At 43.1% G+C, this 15,130-nt stretch overlaps 2 protein-coding genes across 2 annotated transcripts in view; both read left to right on the top strand.

Moving 5' to 3' along the window:
• LOC110494998 (hemicentin-2-like) overlaps window positions 1-15,130 on the top strand; it is a 187,632-nt gene that overhangs the window by 31,399 nt on the left and 141,103 nt on the right. The gene's annotated exons all lie outside the window — the stretch shown is intronic.
• Window positions 1-15,130, top strand: part of LOC118940320 (titin-like) — a 61,957-nt gene that overhangs the window by 723 nt on the left and 46,104 nt on the right. Inside the window, exons 2-9 of the mRNA XM_036949066.1 lie at window positions 157-501; window positions 665-883; window positions 1,011-1,343; window positions 1,458-1,679; window positions 4,809-5,141; window positions 5,241-5,462; window positions 7,029-7,361; window positions 7,473-7,703. Of these exons, the coding sequence (XP_036804961.1) occupies window positions 157-501; window positions 665-883; window positions 1,011-1,343; window positions 1,458-1,679; window positions 4,809-5,141; window positions 5,241-5,462; window positions 7,029-7,361; window positions 7,473-7,703 (2,238 nt within the window). The remainder of the gene's footprint in view (window positions 1-156; window positions 502-664; window positions 884-1,010; window positions 1,344-1,457; window positions 1,680-4,808; window positions 5,142-5,240; window positions 5,463-7,028; window positions 7,362-7,472; window positions 7,704-15,130) is intronic.

Raw genomic sequence — 15,130 nt, 5'->3', positions numbered from 1 at the left:
CACTTCACTTTAAATAGTTATGTTTTACACCTCACTGAGTGATGATTATCTGTGGTTTCTAATATGGCAACAAAGTGTGGACAAACCCTACCTTCAGTGTGAGCCAAATACCTTGTCCTAATTCTGATACCATTGTGATGTCTAACTGTGTTTCAGTGGTACTGGGTCAGGATGGCTGGAGTGTTACATACACCACTCAGAGTATCTGTACCTTGAAGGGGTCATCAGTGGATCTGTTCTGCTCTTACACATATCCCAGAGGTAAAGTCACAACAACCTTCTGGTTCACTAAAATGGAGGCTGGTATAGAACCTGAAGATCTAGGTCAGGACCCAGAGTATGCAGATCGTCTGGAGTATCACGGAGATAAGAAGAAAGACTGTACCCTGAAAATCACAGACCTGAGAGAGAGAGACTCAGCTACGTACAAGTTCAGATTATTAACAGATCAGGAAGGAGGGAAATATTCTGGAAGTCCTGGAGTCACTCTTTCTGTTACAGGTACAGTTACATTCAATATAGTTAAACTGTTGAATTCCATTTAGTTCAGGAAAATTGTCTTGGTTTGTGTTTATGTCTGTATAACATAGGATTTCCTCCATCTTTGTATTAGAGTGATAAGTCAGTGATACAGGGATTTACAGTGATATTGTTTTTTCTCCAGGTCTTCAGGTGAAGGTGAATGGTGGACATCAGGATAAGACACTGACCTGTAGCACCACCTGTACTCTGACTGACAACCCCACCTACATCTGGTACAAGAACGGACAACATCTAGATGAGAGCACCTCCCCCCAGTACAAATACTCAGTCTCCAGGAACTATGATGACACTTATTCCTGTGCTGTAAAAGGCCATGAGGACCTCCACTCTCCTGCAGTGTGTGAGTGTTCATTTAATACATTATACTGTGTGTTGGTTTCACTATGAGAACTTGAGAGCTTTGAGCATCTCTAGAAAGAACTGAGAACACAATCCAATTGACCTCTTGTTATGTCACTGTGTTTCAGGTGTTCAGGGTCAGAGCTGCAACAGAGTGACTTACACCAAGAGGAGAATCTGTGTCTTGAAGGGGTCAACAGTGGACATATCCTGTACTTATGTTGGTTATTATTCCACCACATCATCATTCTGGTTTAGAAGTGATAAGTCGACCCCTGAAGACCTAACCAGAGACCCAGGGTATGCAAGTCGAGTGGAGTACACTGGAACATACGGAGTTCCCTTCACCCTGAGAATCTCAAATCTGAGAGAGGACGACTCAGCTGAGTATCGCTTCACTTTTAAAACAAACAACTTTGACTGGGGTCATAGTTTCCCAGGAACAACTCTGTTTGTCACAGGTAATAAATACTACACTGTATGATACAACTGTAAATCATATTGAATTACAGGATAAATATATTAACCATCCTGTTAACACAGAGGTGTATGTGGTTTTATACATATTGTTTCAGGTCTGCAGGTGAAGGTGACTCCTGCTGCAGTGGGACAGAAGACACTGACCTGTAGCACCACCTGTACTCTGACTGACAACCCCACCTACATCTGGTACAAGAACGGACAACATCTAGATGAGAGCACCTCCCCCCAGTACAAAGACCCAGTCTCCAGTAACTATGAAGACAGTTACTCCTGTGCTGTAAAAGGCCATGAGGATCTCCACTCTCCTGCAGTTTGTGAGTGTTTATTTAATAAGGGACAGATTGAAATTTACTGGGGGACGGGACAGGACTGGTCTTCAAAGTTTAAAATATTTTCACATGACCCTCCCCTTGTACTGTAAAATAAATGGAACACCCTCCCCCTCACAGAATTAACTCAAAATAATGTTTACGACCACAAATAAGAATAACTGTAGCGACCTGCACTTATAAACGTGATACCGACTTTGCCACTTCAGCCTGCTTTTGTGGCCTGATCGATGCCACGCAGGGCTACGGGCCAGAAGGTTGAGGGTTCCCGACCACCACAGACAAGCTCACCCTGCCTGTTCTATTACACTGCCATCATATACAAAATATATGCAACACATTTTCCACCAACAGGTTTCTGTGCCAATGCAGCACACAACCAATAAACAAAGCATACTGACTTCAGACACTTCAATGTCATGGTTTGTGTTTTCAACACCACAATACATAGACAAAGTAAATCTGGACAAACAGAGAATACATCCCTCCCTACCTTGTAGTCTGATCCAGTATTGAAGGCTTGACAATCTCTGAATGTCATTCAACTTTTTGGTGTTTTGTAACAAATGTCTCTTTCCGTTCATCAAATGGCTGCTGCTCAGTTTGGATTGACTGATTGATTTTATTTGTCAGTTAAAAGAATGCATACAGTGGGGAGAACAAGTATTTGATACACTGTCGATTTTGCAGGTTGTCCTACTTACAAAGCATGTAGAGGTCTGTCATTTTTATCATAGGTACACTTCAACTGTGAGAGACGGAATCTAAAACAAAAATCCAGAAAATCACTTTGTATGATTTTTAAGTAATTAATTTGCATTTTATTGCATGACATAAGTATTTGATCACCTACCAACCAGTAAGAATTCCGGCTCTCACAGACCTGTTAGTTTTTCTTTAGGAAGCCCTCCTGTTCTCCACTCATTACCTGTATTAACTGCACCTGTTTGAACTCGTTACCTGTATAAAAGACACCTGTCCACACACTCAATCAAAAAGACTCCAACCTCTCCACATTGGCCAAGACCAGAGAGCTGTGTAAGGACATCAGGGATAAAGTTGTAGAACAGCACAAGGCTGGGATAGGCTACAGGACAATAGGTAAGCAGCTTGGTGAGAAGGCAAAGCTGCTGCCGCAATTATTAGAAAATGGAAGAAGTTCAAGATGACAGTCAATCACCCTCGGTCTGGGGCTCCATGCAAGATCTCACCTTGTGGGGCATCAATGATCATGAGGAAGGTGAGGGATCAGCCCAGAACTACAGGGCAGGACCTGGTTAATGACCTGAAGAGAGCTGGGACCACAGTCTCAAAGAAAACCATTAGTAACACACTACACCGTCATGGATTAAAATCCTGCAGCGCACGCATGGTCCTCCTGCTCAAGCCAGCGCATGTCCAGGCCCGTCTGAAGTTTGCCAATGACCATATGGATGATCCAGAGGATGAATGGGTGAAGGTCATGTGGTCTGATGAGACAAAAATAGAGCTTTTTGGTCTAAACTCCACTCGCCGTGTTTGGAGGAAGAAGAAGGATGAGTACAACCCCAAGAACACCATCCCAACCGTGAAGCATGGAGGTGTAAACATCATTCTTTGGGGATGCTTTTCTGCAAAGGGGACTGGATGACTGCACCGTATTGAGGGGAGGATGGATGGGGCCATGTATCACGAGATCTTGGCCAACAACCTCCTTCCCTCAGTAAGAGTATTGAAGATGAGTTGTGGCTGGGTCTTCCAGCATGACAACGACCCGAAACACACAGCCAGGGCAACTAAGGAGTGGCTCCGTAAGAAGCATCTCAAGGTCCTGGAGTGGCCTAGCCAGTCTCCAGACCTGAACCCAATAGAAAATCTTTGGAGGGAGCTGAAAATCCGTATTGCCCAGCGACAGTCCCAAAACCTGAAGGATCTGGAGAAGGTCTGTATGGAGGAGTGGGCCAAAATCCCTGCTGCCGTGTGTGCAAACCTGGTCAAGAACTATAGGAAACATATGATCTCTGTAATTGCAAACAAAGGTTTCTGTACCAAATATTAGGTTCTGCTTTTCTGATGTATCAAATACTTATGTCATGCAATAAAATGCAAATTAATTACTTAAAAATCACACAATGTGATTTTCTTAATATTTGTTTTAGATTCCGTCTCTCACCGTTGAAGTGTACCTATGATAAAAATTACAGACCTCTACATGCTTTGTAAGTAGGAAAACCTGCAAAATCGGCAGTGTATCAAATACTTGTTCTCCCCACTGTATATAAACAATATTATTTTAAGTGAACAGGATTGGACAATAAAGTTGGTGACTTATTTTCATTGTGGTCCCTATGTTTTACATAAATACATATACAATTATATTGAACAAAAATATAAACGCAACGTGCAACAATTTCAACCATTTTACTGAGTTACAGTTCATATAAGTGTAACGGATGTGAAACGGCTAGCTTAGTTAGCTGTGCACGCTAACTAGCGTTCCAATCGGTGACATCACTTTCTCTGAGACCTTGAAGTAGTAGTTCTCCTTGCTCTGCAAGGGCCGTGACTTTTGTGGAGCCATGGGTAACGATGCTTCGTGGGTGACTGTTGTTGATGTGGGCAGAGGGTCTCTGGTTCGCGCCCGGGTATGGGCGAGGGGACGGTCTAAAGTTATACTGTTACATAAGGTAATCAGTCAGATGAAATACTGTATATTCATTAGGTCCTAATCTATGGATTTCACATGACTGGGCAGGGTCACAACCATAGGTGGGCTTGGGAGGGCATAGGACCACCCACTGGGGAGCCAGGCCCAGCCAATCAGACTGAGGTTTTCCCAACAAAAGGGCTTTATCACAGACAGAATTACTCCTCAGTTTCATCAGCTCTCTGGGTGGCTGTTCTCAGATGATTCCGCAGGTGAAGAAGCCGGATGTGGAAATCCTGGGCTGAATGTAAAAAAACACACAATCGTCCCCAAAACAAAAAATAAATAGATCCCTAATACATCACTGTAAAACTGTATACAATGTATATCAGTGTTGGTTTCATTTTGTAATATGAGATCTGTTAGCATTTCTAGATAGAACTGAGAATACAATCTAGTTGACCTCTTGTTATGTCACTGTGTTTCAGGTGTTCAGGGTCAGAGCTGCAACAGAGTGACTTACACCAAGAGGAGAATCTGTGTCTTGAAGGAGTCAACAGTGGACATATCCTGTACTTATGTTGGTTATTATTCCACCACATCATCATTCTGGTTTAGAAGTGATAAGTCGACCCCTGAAGACCTAACCACAAACCCAGGGTATGCAGGTCGTGTGGAGTACACTGGAACATACAGAGGTCCCTTCACCCTGAGAATCACAGATCTGAGAGAGGAGGACTCAGCTGGGTATCGCTTCACTTTTAAAGCAGACAACTTTGACTGGGGTCATAGTTTCCCAGGAACAACTCTGTCTGTCACAGGTAATACTACAACTGTAAATCATAATGAATTACAGGAGAAAATATATGAACCATCCTGTCAACACAGAGGTGTATGTGGTTTTATGCATATTGTTTCAGGTCTGCAGGTGAAGGTGACTCCTGCTGCAGAGGGACAGAATACACTGACCTGTAGCACCACCTGTACTCTGACTGACAACCCCACCTACATCTGGTACAAGAACGGACAACATCTAGATGAGAGCACCTCCCCCCAGTACAAAGACCCAGTCTCCAGTAACTATGAAGACAGTTACTCCTGTGCTGTAAAAGGCCATGAGGATCTCCACTCTCCTGCAGTTTGTGAGTGTTTATTTATTAAGGGGCAGATTGAAATTTACTGGGGGACGGGACAGGACTGGTCTTCAAAGTTTAAAATATTTTCACATGACCCTCCCCTTGTACTGTAAAATAAAATAATGTTTACGACCACAAATAAGAATAACTGTAGCAACCTGCATTTATAAACGTGAATTCCGACTGATCGATGCCACGCAGGGCTACGGGCCAGAAGGTTGAGGGTTCCCGACCACCACAGACAAGCTCACCCTGCCTGTTCTATTACACTGCCATCATATACAAAATATATGCAACACATTTTCCACCAACAGGTTTCTTTGCCAATGCAGCACACAACCAATAAACAAAGCATACTGACTTCAGACACTTCAATGTCATGGTTTGTGTTTTCAACACCACAATAAATAGACAATGTAAATCTGGACAAACAGAGAATACATCCCTCCCTACCTTGTAGTCTGACCCAGTATTGAAGGCTTGACAATCTCTGAATGTCATTCAACTTGTTGGTGTTTTGTAACTAATGTCTCTTTCCGTTCATCAAATGGCTGCTGATCAGTTTGGATTGACTGATTGATTTTATTTGTCAGTTAAAAGAATACATATATCAACAATATTATTTTAAGTAAACAGGATTGTTGTTTTAAAGGATTTCACAATAAAGTTGGTGACTTATTTTCATTGTGGTCCCTATGTTTTACATAAATACATATACAATTATACTGAACAAAAATATAAACGCAACGTGCAACAATTTCTACCATTTTACTGAGTTACAGTTCATATTAGTGTAACGGATGTGAAACGGCTAGCTTAGTTAGCGGTGGCGCTAAATAGCGTTTCAATCGGGGACGTCACTTGCTCTGAGACCTTGAAGTAGTAGTTCCCCTTGCTCTGCAAGGGTTGTGGCTTTTGTGGAGCGATGGGTAACAATGCTTGTTGATGTGGGCAGAGGGTCTCTGGTTCGCGCCCGGGTATGGGCGAGGGGACGGTCTAAAGTTATACTGTTACATAAGGTAATCAGTCAGATGAAATACTGTATATTCATTAGGTCCTAATCTATGGATTTCACATGACTGGGCAGGGTCACAACCATTTTACTGAGTTACAGTTCATATAAGGTAATCAGTCAGATGAAATACTGTATATTCATTAGGTCCTAATCTATGGATTTCACATGACTGGGCAGGGTCACAACCATGGGTGGGCTTGGGAGGGCATAGGACCACCCACTGGGGAGCCAGGCCCAGCCAATCAGACTGAGGTTTTCCCAACAAAAGGGCTTTATCACAGACAGAATTACTCCTCAGTTTCATCAGCTGTCTGGGTGGCTGTTCTCAGATGATCCCACAGGTGAAGAAGCCGGATGTGGAAATCCTGGGCTGAATGTAAAAAAACACACAATCCTCCCCAAAATAAAAACTAAATAGATCCCTAATACATCACTGTAAAACTGTATACAATGTATATCAATGTTGGTTTCATTTTATAATATGAGAACTGTCAGCATTTCTAGATAGAACTGAGAATACAATCTAGTTGACCTCTTGTTATGTCACTGTGTTTCAGGTGTTCAGGGTCAGAGCTGCAACAGAGTGACTTACACCAAGAGGAGAATCTGTGTCTTGAAGGAGTCAACAGTGGACATATCCTGTATTTATGTTGGTTATTATTCCACCACATCATCATTCTGGTTTAGAAGTGATAAGTCGACCCCTGAAGACCTAACCACAGACCCAGGGTATGCAGGTCGTGTGGAGTACACTGGAACATACAGAGGTCCCTTCACCCTGAGAATCACAGATCTGAGAGAGGAGGACTCAGCTGAGTATCGCTTCACTTTTAAAACAGACAACTTTGAATGGGGTCATAGTTTCCCAGGAACAACTCTGTCTGTCACAGGTAATACTACCCTGTATGATACAACTGTAAATCATAATGAATTACAGGAGAAAATATATTAACCATCCTGTTAACACAGAGGTGTATGTGGTTTTATACATATTGTTTCAGGTCTGCAGGTGAAGGTGACTCCTGCTGCAGAGGGACAGAAGACACTGACCTGTAGCACCACCTGTACTCTGACTGACAACCCCACCTACATCTGGTACAAGAACGGACAACGTCTAGATGAGCCCACTTCCCAACAATACTCTAGTAATATCCTAGTAGTGTTGGGTCATTCTGCGGACAGTTACTCCTGTGCTGTAGAACACCATGAGGACCTCCACTCTCCTGCAGTGTGTAAGTATGAATTAAACTACTATTCTACTTAGAAAGTATCAAAAACGTTATATCAATGAGAAGAGTATTACTGCTTTATCTATACATATTCATAATTACATAGAAATGACAGACAATGTCATAGATGTATGCATGTCTATAGTTAGAATGTTCAGTACATCAGACACTTGAAGAATAGTTTAGTAGACACTAAAGTCCTAAAGTTTATTATTATTGTTCATGTTTTGTGTAAGTGATAGGTTTAGATAGTCCTCTGACTTTAGATATGATTTATTTTTGACATGATGTCATTTGAGGCAGTATACTACAGTCCTGACCCTCTGACATATTATCCTTTACTAGATGCTCCAAGGAACCCCTCAGTGTCAGTCAGTCCCTCTGGTGAAATAGTGGAGGGCAGTTCAGTGACTCTGACCTGCAGCAGTGATGCCAACCCACCTGTGGACAAATACACCTGGTACAAGAAGAACGTAACCTCACCAAAAGCATCAGGACAGAGTTACAACATCACTAACATCATCTCTGAGGACAGAGGAGAATATTACTGTGAGGCCCAGAATGGAAAAGGATCTATGAACTCTACAGCTCTGATGATCATTGTAGCAGGTAAAGTTACATCTTCAATACTTCAATACAAAATGATGTTCAATAAGAAATGATGTTTCAAGGTGATATTCTTCTAGTTTGCCTCATTACACTTTGGTTTATACATAGGCTTCTATATACAAGTATTGCATTAATGTCCTGTATTTCTGTATATTCGTTGTCACTTCATAATAACATGTACTCATATCATCCATTTGATCTTTTAGGGAAACAGACCTCAGTTGTGACTGCAGCTGTAGGAATCATAGTGGTGGTTCTGGTTCTCATCCTCTGTCTCTCTGGACTCATGTGGTTCAGGTGAGTGAAGAAGGAAAACTGATATTTGTATTATTCTTTTACCTTAACACTCTGATTTGTTATTGACTTAATTCATTCAAAAATGCATTTATTGGCCCAACGCCCTTAACTGGAATAGTAACCGCAAGGTTGCAAGATCGAATCCCCGAGCTGGCAAGGTAAAGATCTGTCGTTCTGCCAAGAACAAGGCAGTTAACCCGCTGTTCCTAGGCCGTCATTGTAAATAAGAATTAGTTCTTAACTGACTTGCCTAGTTAAATAAAGGATTTTTTTTAACTGCTAAATTGTATCAGTAACATATCAACTTCCACTTGAGGTCAGTAGAGAGCAGAACTCACTCTGTCCATCTTTACAGGAGATTCACAGGAGGAAGTGATGCGACAACAGACACACAGGTGATTATATCAATCAGTTATCAGTTACACCAGGACACCCCCCCCCCCCCCCCGTGTAGTGTTAGGGCAAAAAACAAAACGTGCACCCAGGGGGGTCCAGCTCTGAGTTTGGGAAACCCTGAGTTACAAATCCATTTTCATTAATTTACTGTCAAGACAGTCTCTTTCATATTATTTTCATTGTTACGTCTCTCTCTCTCTCTCTCTCTCTCTCTCTCCCTCTCCCTCTCCCTCTCTCTCTCTCTCTCTCTCTCTCTCTCTCTCTCTCTCTCTCTCTCTCTTTCACTCTCTCTCCACAGAGTGTCCGTCCTGACTGTAACAGTGACACGTACACAGGTCTGAACATGAGGACCATGTCCCCTGACTATGACACTCTGGCAGTAAGTCTCTATAATACATTTTGATTGTTTGTGAGAGTGTTTGTGTTTTATACAGTACTTGAATGTGTTTATAGAAAATGATGGAAAGACTGTTTCAAAGAACACATGCATTCCCTCCCTCCCTCCCTCCCTCCCTCCCTCTCTCTCGCTCTCTCTCTCTCTCTTCCTGTCCACAGAATGTCCATCCTGACCCTAACAGTGACCCCAACAGTGACATGTACACACCTCTGAACATGAAGACCAGGTCACCAGAGTATGACACCCTGTCAGTAAGTGTGTTTGTGTGTTTGTGTGTGTCCATAAACATTTTAGTGGGAGTGTAAATTGCTAATTCAGTATCTTCTTTCAGAATATGAGGGGACCCTCCCACTTAAGAGAACCACTACAGAACCTGGACTGAAGATAACCACCACAGAACCTGCACTGAGGAGAACCACCACAGAACCTGGACTGAAGGAAAGTACTTCAGAACATCAACTGAAGAGAACCACCACAGATCCTTTACTGAAAATAACCACCACAGAACCTGGACTGAAGAAAAGTACCTCAGAACATCAACTGAAGAGAACCACCACAGATCCTAGACTGAAGAGAACCACCACAGATCCTGGACTGAAGAGAGCCACCACAGATCCTGGACTGAAGAGAGCCACCACAGATCCTGGACTGAAGAGAACCACCACAGATCCTGGACTGAAGAGCTACGGTTCCGATCCAAAGCCAGGCCTCACTCCTCTATTCTCTAGCAACCATATCTAGATGGTTTTCCAGACCATGAACTTTAACTTTTGAGTAAATGCTGGAATATATTTTTTATTTTCTTATTCTGATAATTATGTATATTGATGATAAATGGGAGGGGTTATGCTTCTGCTTTTTTTAAATGGGATTTTCCCATTTCCATATTTTTTCTTGTGTACCAATCTGTTTCCTATCTATAGTTTAAGATAACATTCCTGATATTTTTCTAAGTGGATTTTGCCGTATTGTTATAACATCAATAGTACTACTTGCCTCAGCAACTAATGTGGATCATATTGATAACAGCTTTCTATTATTTGTTTAGCTTTTGGGCCAAGTTTCTCCTGATGTGTTTAATGATTTACTTTGTATTGCTGTCAGATATTATTAATTATTTTTATGTTTTATATTACGTAATCCTATATTGTTTTCTTTTATAAAAAAATAATAAATACATTACATATATTTAAGCATTTGCAGTTTTTTACATGTTATATTAATTATAATTGTATATTAAAAACATGTGTCTGTGTGTCTGTCTGTCTGTCTCTCTGTCTCCCCAGCCATAGTATAGACAGGCTGCACTACCAGACCCCACCACAGGGGCATAGTATAGACAGGTTGCACTACCAGACCCCACCACAGGGGGCGTAGTATAGACAGGTTGCACTACCAGACCCCACCACAGGGGCATAGTATAGACAGGTTGCACTACCAGACCCCACCACAGGGGCATAGTATAGACAGGTTGCACTACCAGACCCCACCACAGGGGGCGTAGTATAGACAGGTTGCACTACCAGACCCCACCACAGGGGGCGTAGTATAGACAGGTTGCACTACCAGACCCCACCACAGGGGGCGTAGTATAGACAGGTTGCACTACCAGACCCCACCACAGGGGGCGTAGTATAGACAGGTTGCACTACCAGACCCCACCACTCGGGCATAGTATAGACAGGCTGCACTACCAGACCCCACCACAGGGACATAGTATAGACAGGCTGCACTATCAGACCCCTCCACTGGGACATAGTATAGACAGGCTGTACTACCAGACCCCACCACAGGGGCATAGTATAGACAGGCTGCACTACCAGACCCCACCACAGGGGCATAGTATAGACAGGCTGCACTACCAGACCCCACCACAGGGGGCGCAGTATAGACAGGTTGCACTACCAGACCCCACCACAGGGGCATAGTATATGCAGACTGCACTACCAGACCCCACCACAGGGGCATAGTATAGACAGACTGCACTACCAGACCCCACCACAAGGAGCATAGTATATACAGACTGCACTACCAGACCCCACCACAGGGAGCATAGTATAGACAGACTGCACTACCAGACCCCACCACAAGGAGCATAGTATATACAGACTGCACTACCAGACCCCACCACAGGGGCATAGTATAGACAGGCTGCACTACCAGACCCCACCACAAGGAGCATAGTATATACAGACTGCACTACCAGACCCCACCACAAGGAGCATAGTATATACAGACTGCACTACCAGACCCCACCACAAGGAGCATAGTATATACAGACAACACTACCAGACCCCACCACAAGGAGCATAGTATATACAGACTGCACTACCAGACCCCACCACAAGGAGCATAGTATATACAGACTGCACTACCAGACCCCACCACAAGGAGCATAGTATATACAGACTGCACTACCAGACCCCACCACAAGGGGCATAGTATATACAGACTGCACTACCAGACCCCACCACAGGAGCATAGTATATACAGACTGCACTACCAGACCCCACCACAGGGAGCATAGTATATACAGACTGCACTACCAGACCCCACCACAAGGAGCATAGTATATACAGACTGCACTACCAGACCCCACCACAAGGAGCATAGTATAAACAGACTGCACTACCAGACCCCACCACAAGGAGCATAGCCATTATTAGAGGAGTTTGATTTCTGATTTAACCAAAACACTTCAACAATAAAGAAATACATGCTATATCAAACATTGATTTATTGTGATGTTTAGCTACAATGTTTCCTGATGGAGGACCTCTCCTCCCCTCAGGATTCCAGTGGTGGACCTCTCCTCCCCTCAGGATTCCAGTCATGGACCTCTCCTCCCCTCAGGACTCCAGTGTTGGACCTCTCCTCCCCTCAGGATTCCAGTGATGGACCTCTCCTCCCCTCAGGATTCCAGTCATGGACCTCTCCTCCCCTCAGGATTCCAGTGTTGTACCTCTACTCCCCTCAGGACTCCAGTGTTGGACCTCTCCTCCCCTCAGGATTCCAGTCATGGACCTCTCCTCCCCTCAGGATTCCAGTGTTGTACCTCTACTCCCCTCAGGACTCCAGTGTTGTACCTCTACTCCCCTCAGGACTCCAGTGTTGGACCTCTCCTCCCCTCAGGAATCCAGTGTTGGACCTTTCCTCCCCTCAGGACTCCAGTGTTGGACCTCTCCTCTCCTCAGGATTCCAGTGGTGGACCTCTCCTCCCCTCAGAACTCCAGTGGTGGACCTCTCCTCTCCTCAGGACTCCAGTGGTGGACCCCTCCTCTCCTCAGGACTCCAGTGGTGGACCTCTCCTCCCCTCATGACTGCAGTGGTGGACCTCTCCTCCCCTCATGACTCCAGTGGTGGACCTCTCCTCCCCTCAGGACTCCAGTGGTGGACCTCTCCTCCCCTCATGACTGCAGTGGTGGACCTCTCCTCTCCTCAGGACTCCAGTGGTGGACCTCTCCTCCCCTCAGGACTCCAGTGGTGGACCTCTCCTCCCCTCATGACTCCAGTGGTGAACCTCTCCTCCCCTCAGGACTCCAGTGGGTGAGTATGTTTATTTCTGGTTATTCCACAGTATACATTTCTACAGTTATAGGTTCTATAGGCCGTCTCAAATAGCACCCTGTTCCTACATTCCTTGTATTTTGACTGTGGTCACCTCCCTCCCTTCCTCTCCTCCTTCTACATTGTGTGCTGTAGGTGAGGGGAGATATAATTAGAATGTAGAACTCTGATACTCTCTATGTTTTGTACTGTAGGTGTGGGGAGATAGAGAGTATCAAAGTTCTACATTCTAATTATATGTTCTCTACTGTAAATGTAAATCTCCCTCGGCCTGAGCTGTGAAACATGGAAATGACATCATCATTAGAAGTTGAAGGGATCTTTGCCCAGTGAACCTCCTCTATGATGACCATGTTGTAGACACTAAGGGGGGTGACATCTGTTGTTATCATGTGTTTTACTGTGTATGTATGGTCATGTGACTGGACATGTGACCCCTTGTGATGTCATTGTGAGACTCACTGCCAGCCTGATGCCATAGGGTGCCTAGTAATTGCCCCTACAGGGGATAAATAAATGTTATTTTTTAATTGAATTACAGTTGAATATGGGGCATGTTCCAGGCAGACTATATTGCAGTCCCCTGCCTGCTCTCACAAACATTAGTCCTTATCCTTTTGTACCTAAAGGGGTACTGTAATTCAAAATCAAATAGCTAAATGATCCATGGTATGACAACATTAAAACAATTCCATATGTCAACTAGTAGAATAACCCTCCCGTCCCCGTCCACTGACGGCTCAGACTTCTAGATATTCAGAATCCCAGTGTCAGAGGGAGTCCAGTGCCTAAACACACGAATCAAATTGTATTTGAAACATGCGCCGATTACAACAGGTAGACCTTACTGTGAAATGGTTATTAAATGCTTATTAAGCAACAATGCAGTTTTTTATGTAAGGAATTTTCCTTTTTTTTAATTATAAAAATTGTAAATAAAACTAAAACTAAAACTAAATCACAATAAAATAACAATAACGAAGCAGCAATAAATAATTATTCAATGTAAATGTTTTTTAAACATGCATCACTCAGCAGCAATAAACAATTATTCAATGTAAAAAAAAAATTAAAAAACGCATCACTCAGACACAATAAGACACAATAAAACACAATAATCCCAGACAGACAGACAGACTTAGTTATATGCATGTCAGGGTTCACTTTGGGTCCGTTGTTCTGAAGATCAGTGAGCTGAAGACATCTCTTTCACACAAGAACACAGTGGATATACAGAGCAGCTTGCCTTGGCCTTGGCATAATGACAGCTCACTGTTGTCTGTTGTTTCTAGCTAGTTAATGTTGATAGCTAAAAGTAGGCTCACTAACTAGTTCACTAGTTAACTATGGGGTCTTGCTGTAATTCAGTGGCAGCACATCATATTGTTCACAATCCAGTCCATTCAGAATAGCTGTGTGATGCAGAGAAATGCTTGTTTATTTAGGAAAAATCTTCATGTAGCTAACAAGCTAGCTGAGCTCACTTGTTCGCTCAATTCAAATGTCAGTTCAACATAAGTCCCAATAACACAGTATTTTTATGTTTGCGCCTGGTTAGTTCTCTATACATTTTACATTTTCAAATGTTATTTTACCTTCTATTTTGTATATTTCCATCAGACTACTAGGGACATATGAAGCCTGGAGTCTGCAGTAATGATGAGATGTCAGTAGGGAGAGCTCTAGTCTAGAACACTGGTACCAAAGATACTCCCCTTTCATCTGTTCTGGAACCTTCAGTACCAGCTGATGAGGAGTGATGGGAATGGGTCACATTTTGCCTCTTGTAAAACATGTAGGTCCACTCCTCATATAAAGAAATGTAACTACAGTATTCTGACTTTAGACCATTTTCTATTTAGATACAGTAACATCCCTTATGTGACATGCTGTTCCTGCATGTTAATGACCTGACTAGGCTACTTTAAAATGTGTCAACCACAGAACTCACACATAGGCTATGTCTGCTTCTACTAACACTTACAGTAGACTACTTCTTGTTTCCACGCAGTGACAGTAAGTTGACTGACTGTTCAAGACCTCTCCTCTCCCCTTCACTTCACTCTGTAAGTACACTTGACGGAATCTTGAAATATGGTTTACTTTTGTCGTTTTTAGCCAATCATCACATGACTTCCTGTATCTTTGTACTTGTTGGTTTATA

This window comes from Oncorhynchus mykiss, chromosome 17, assembly GCF_013265735.2.
Source record: "Oncorhynchus mykiss isolate Arlee chromosome 17, USDA_OmykA_1.1, whole genome shotgun sequence".
In the NCBI taxonomy this organism is placed as follows: Eukaryota; Metazoa; Chordata; class Actinopteri; order Salmoniformes; family Salmonidae; genus Oncorhynchus; species Oncorhynchus mykiss.
This window is presented reverse-complemented; position numbering and strand designations above follow the sequence as displayed.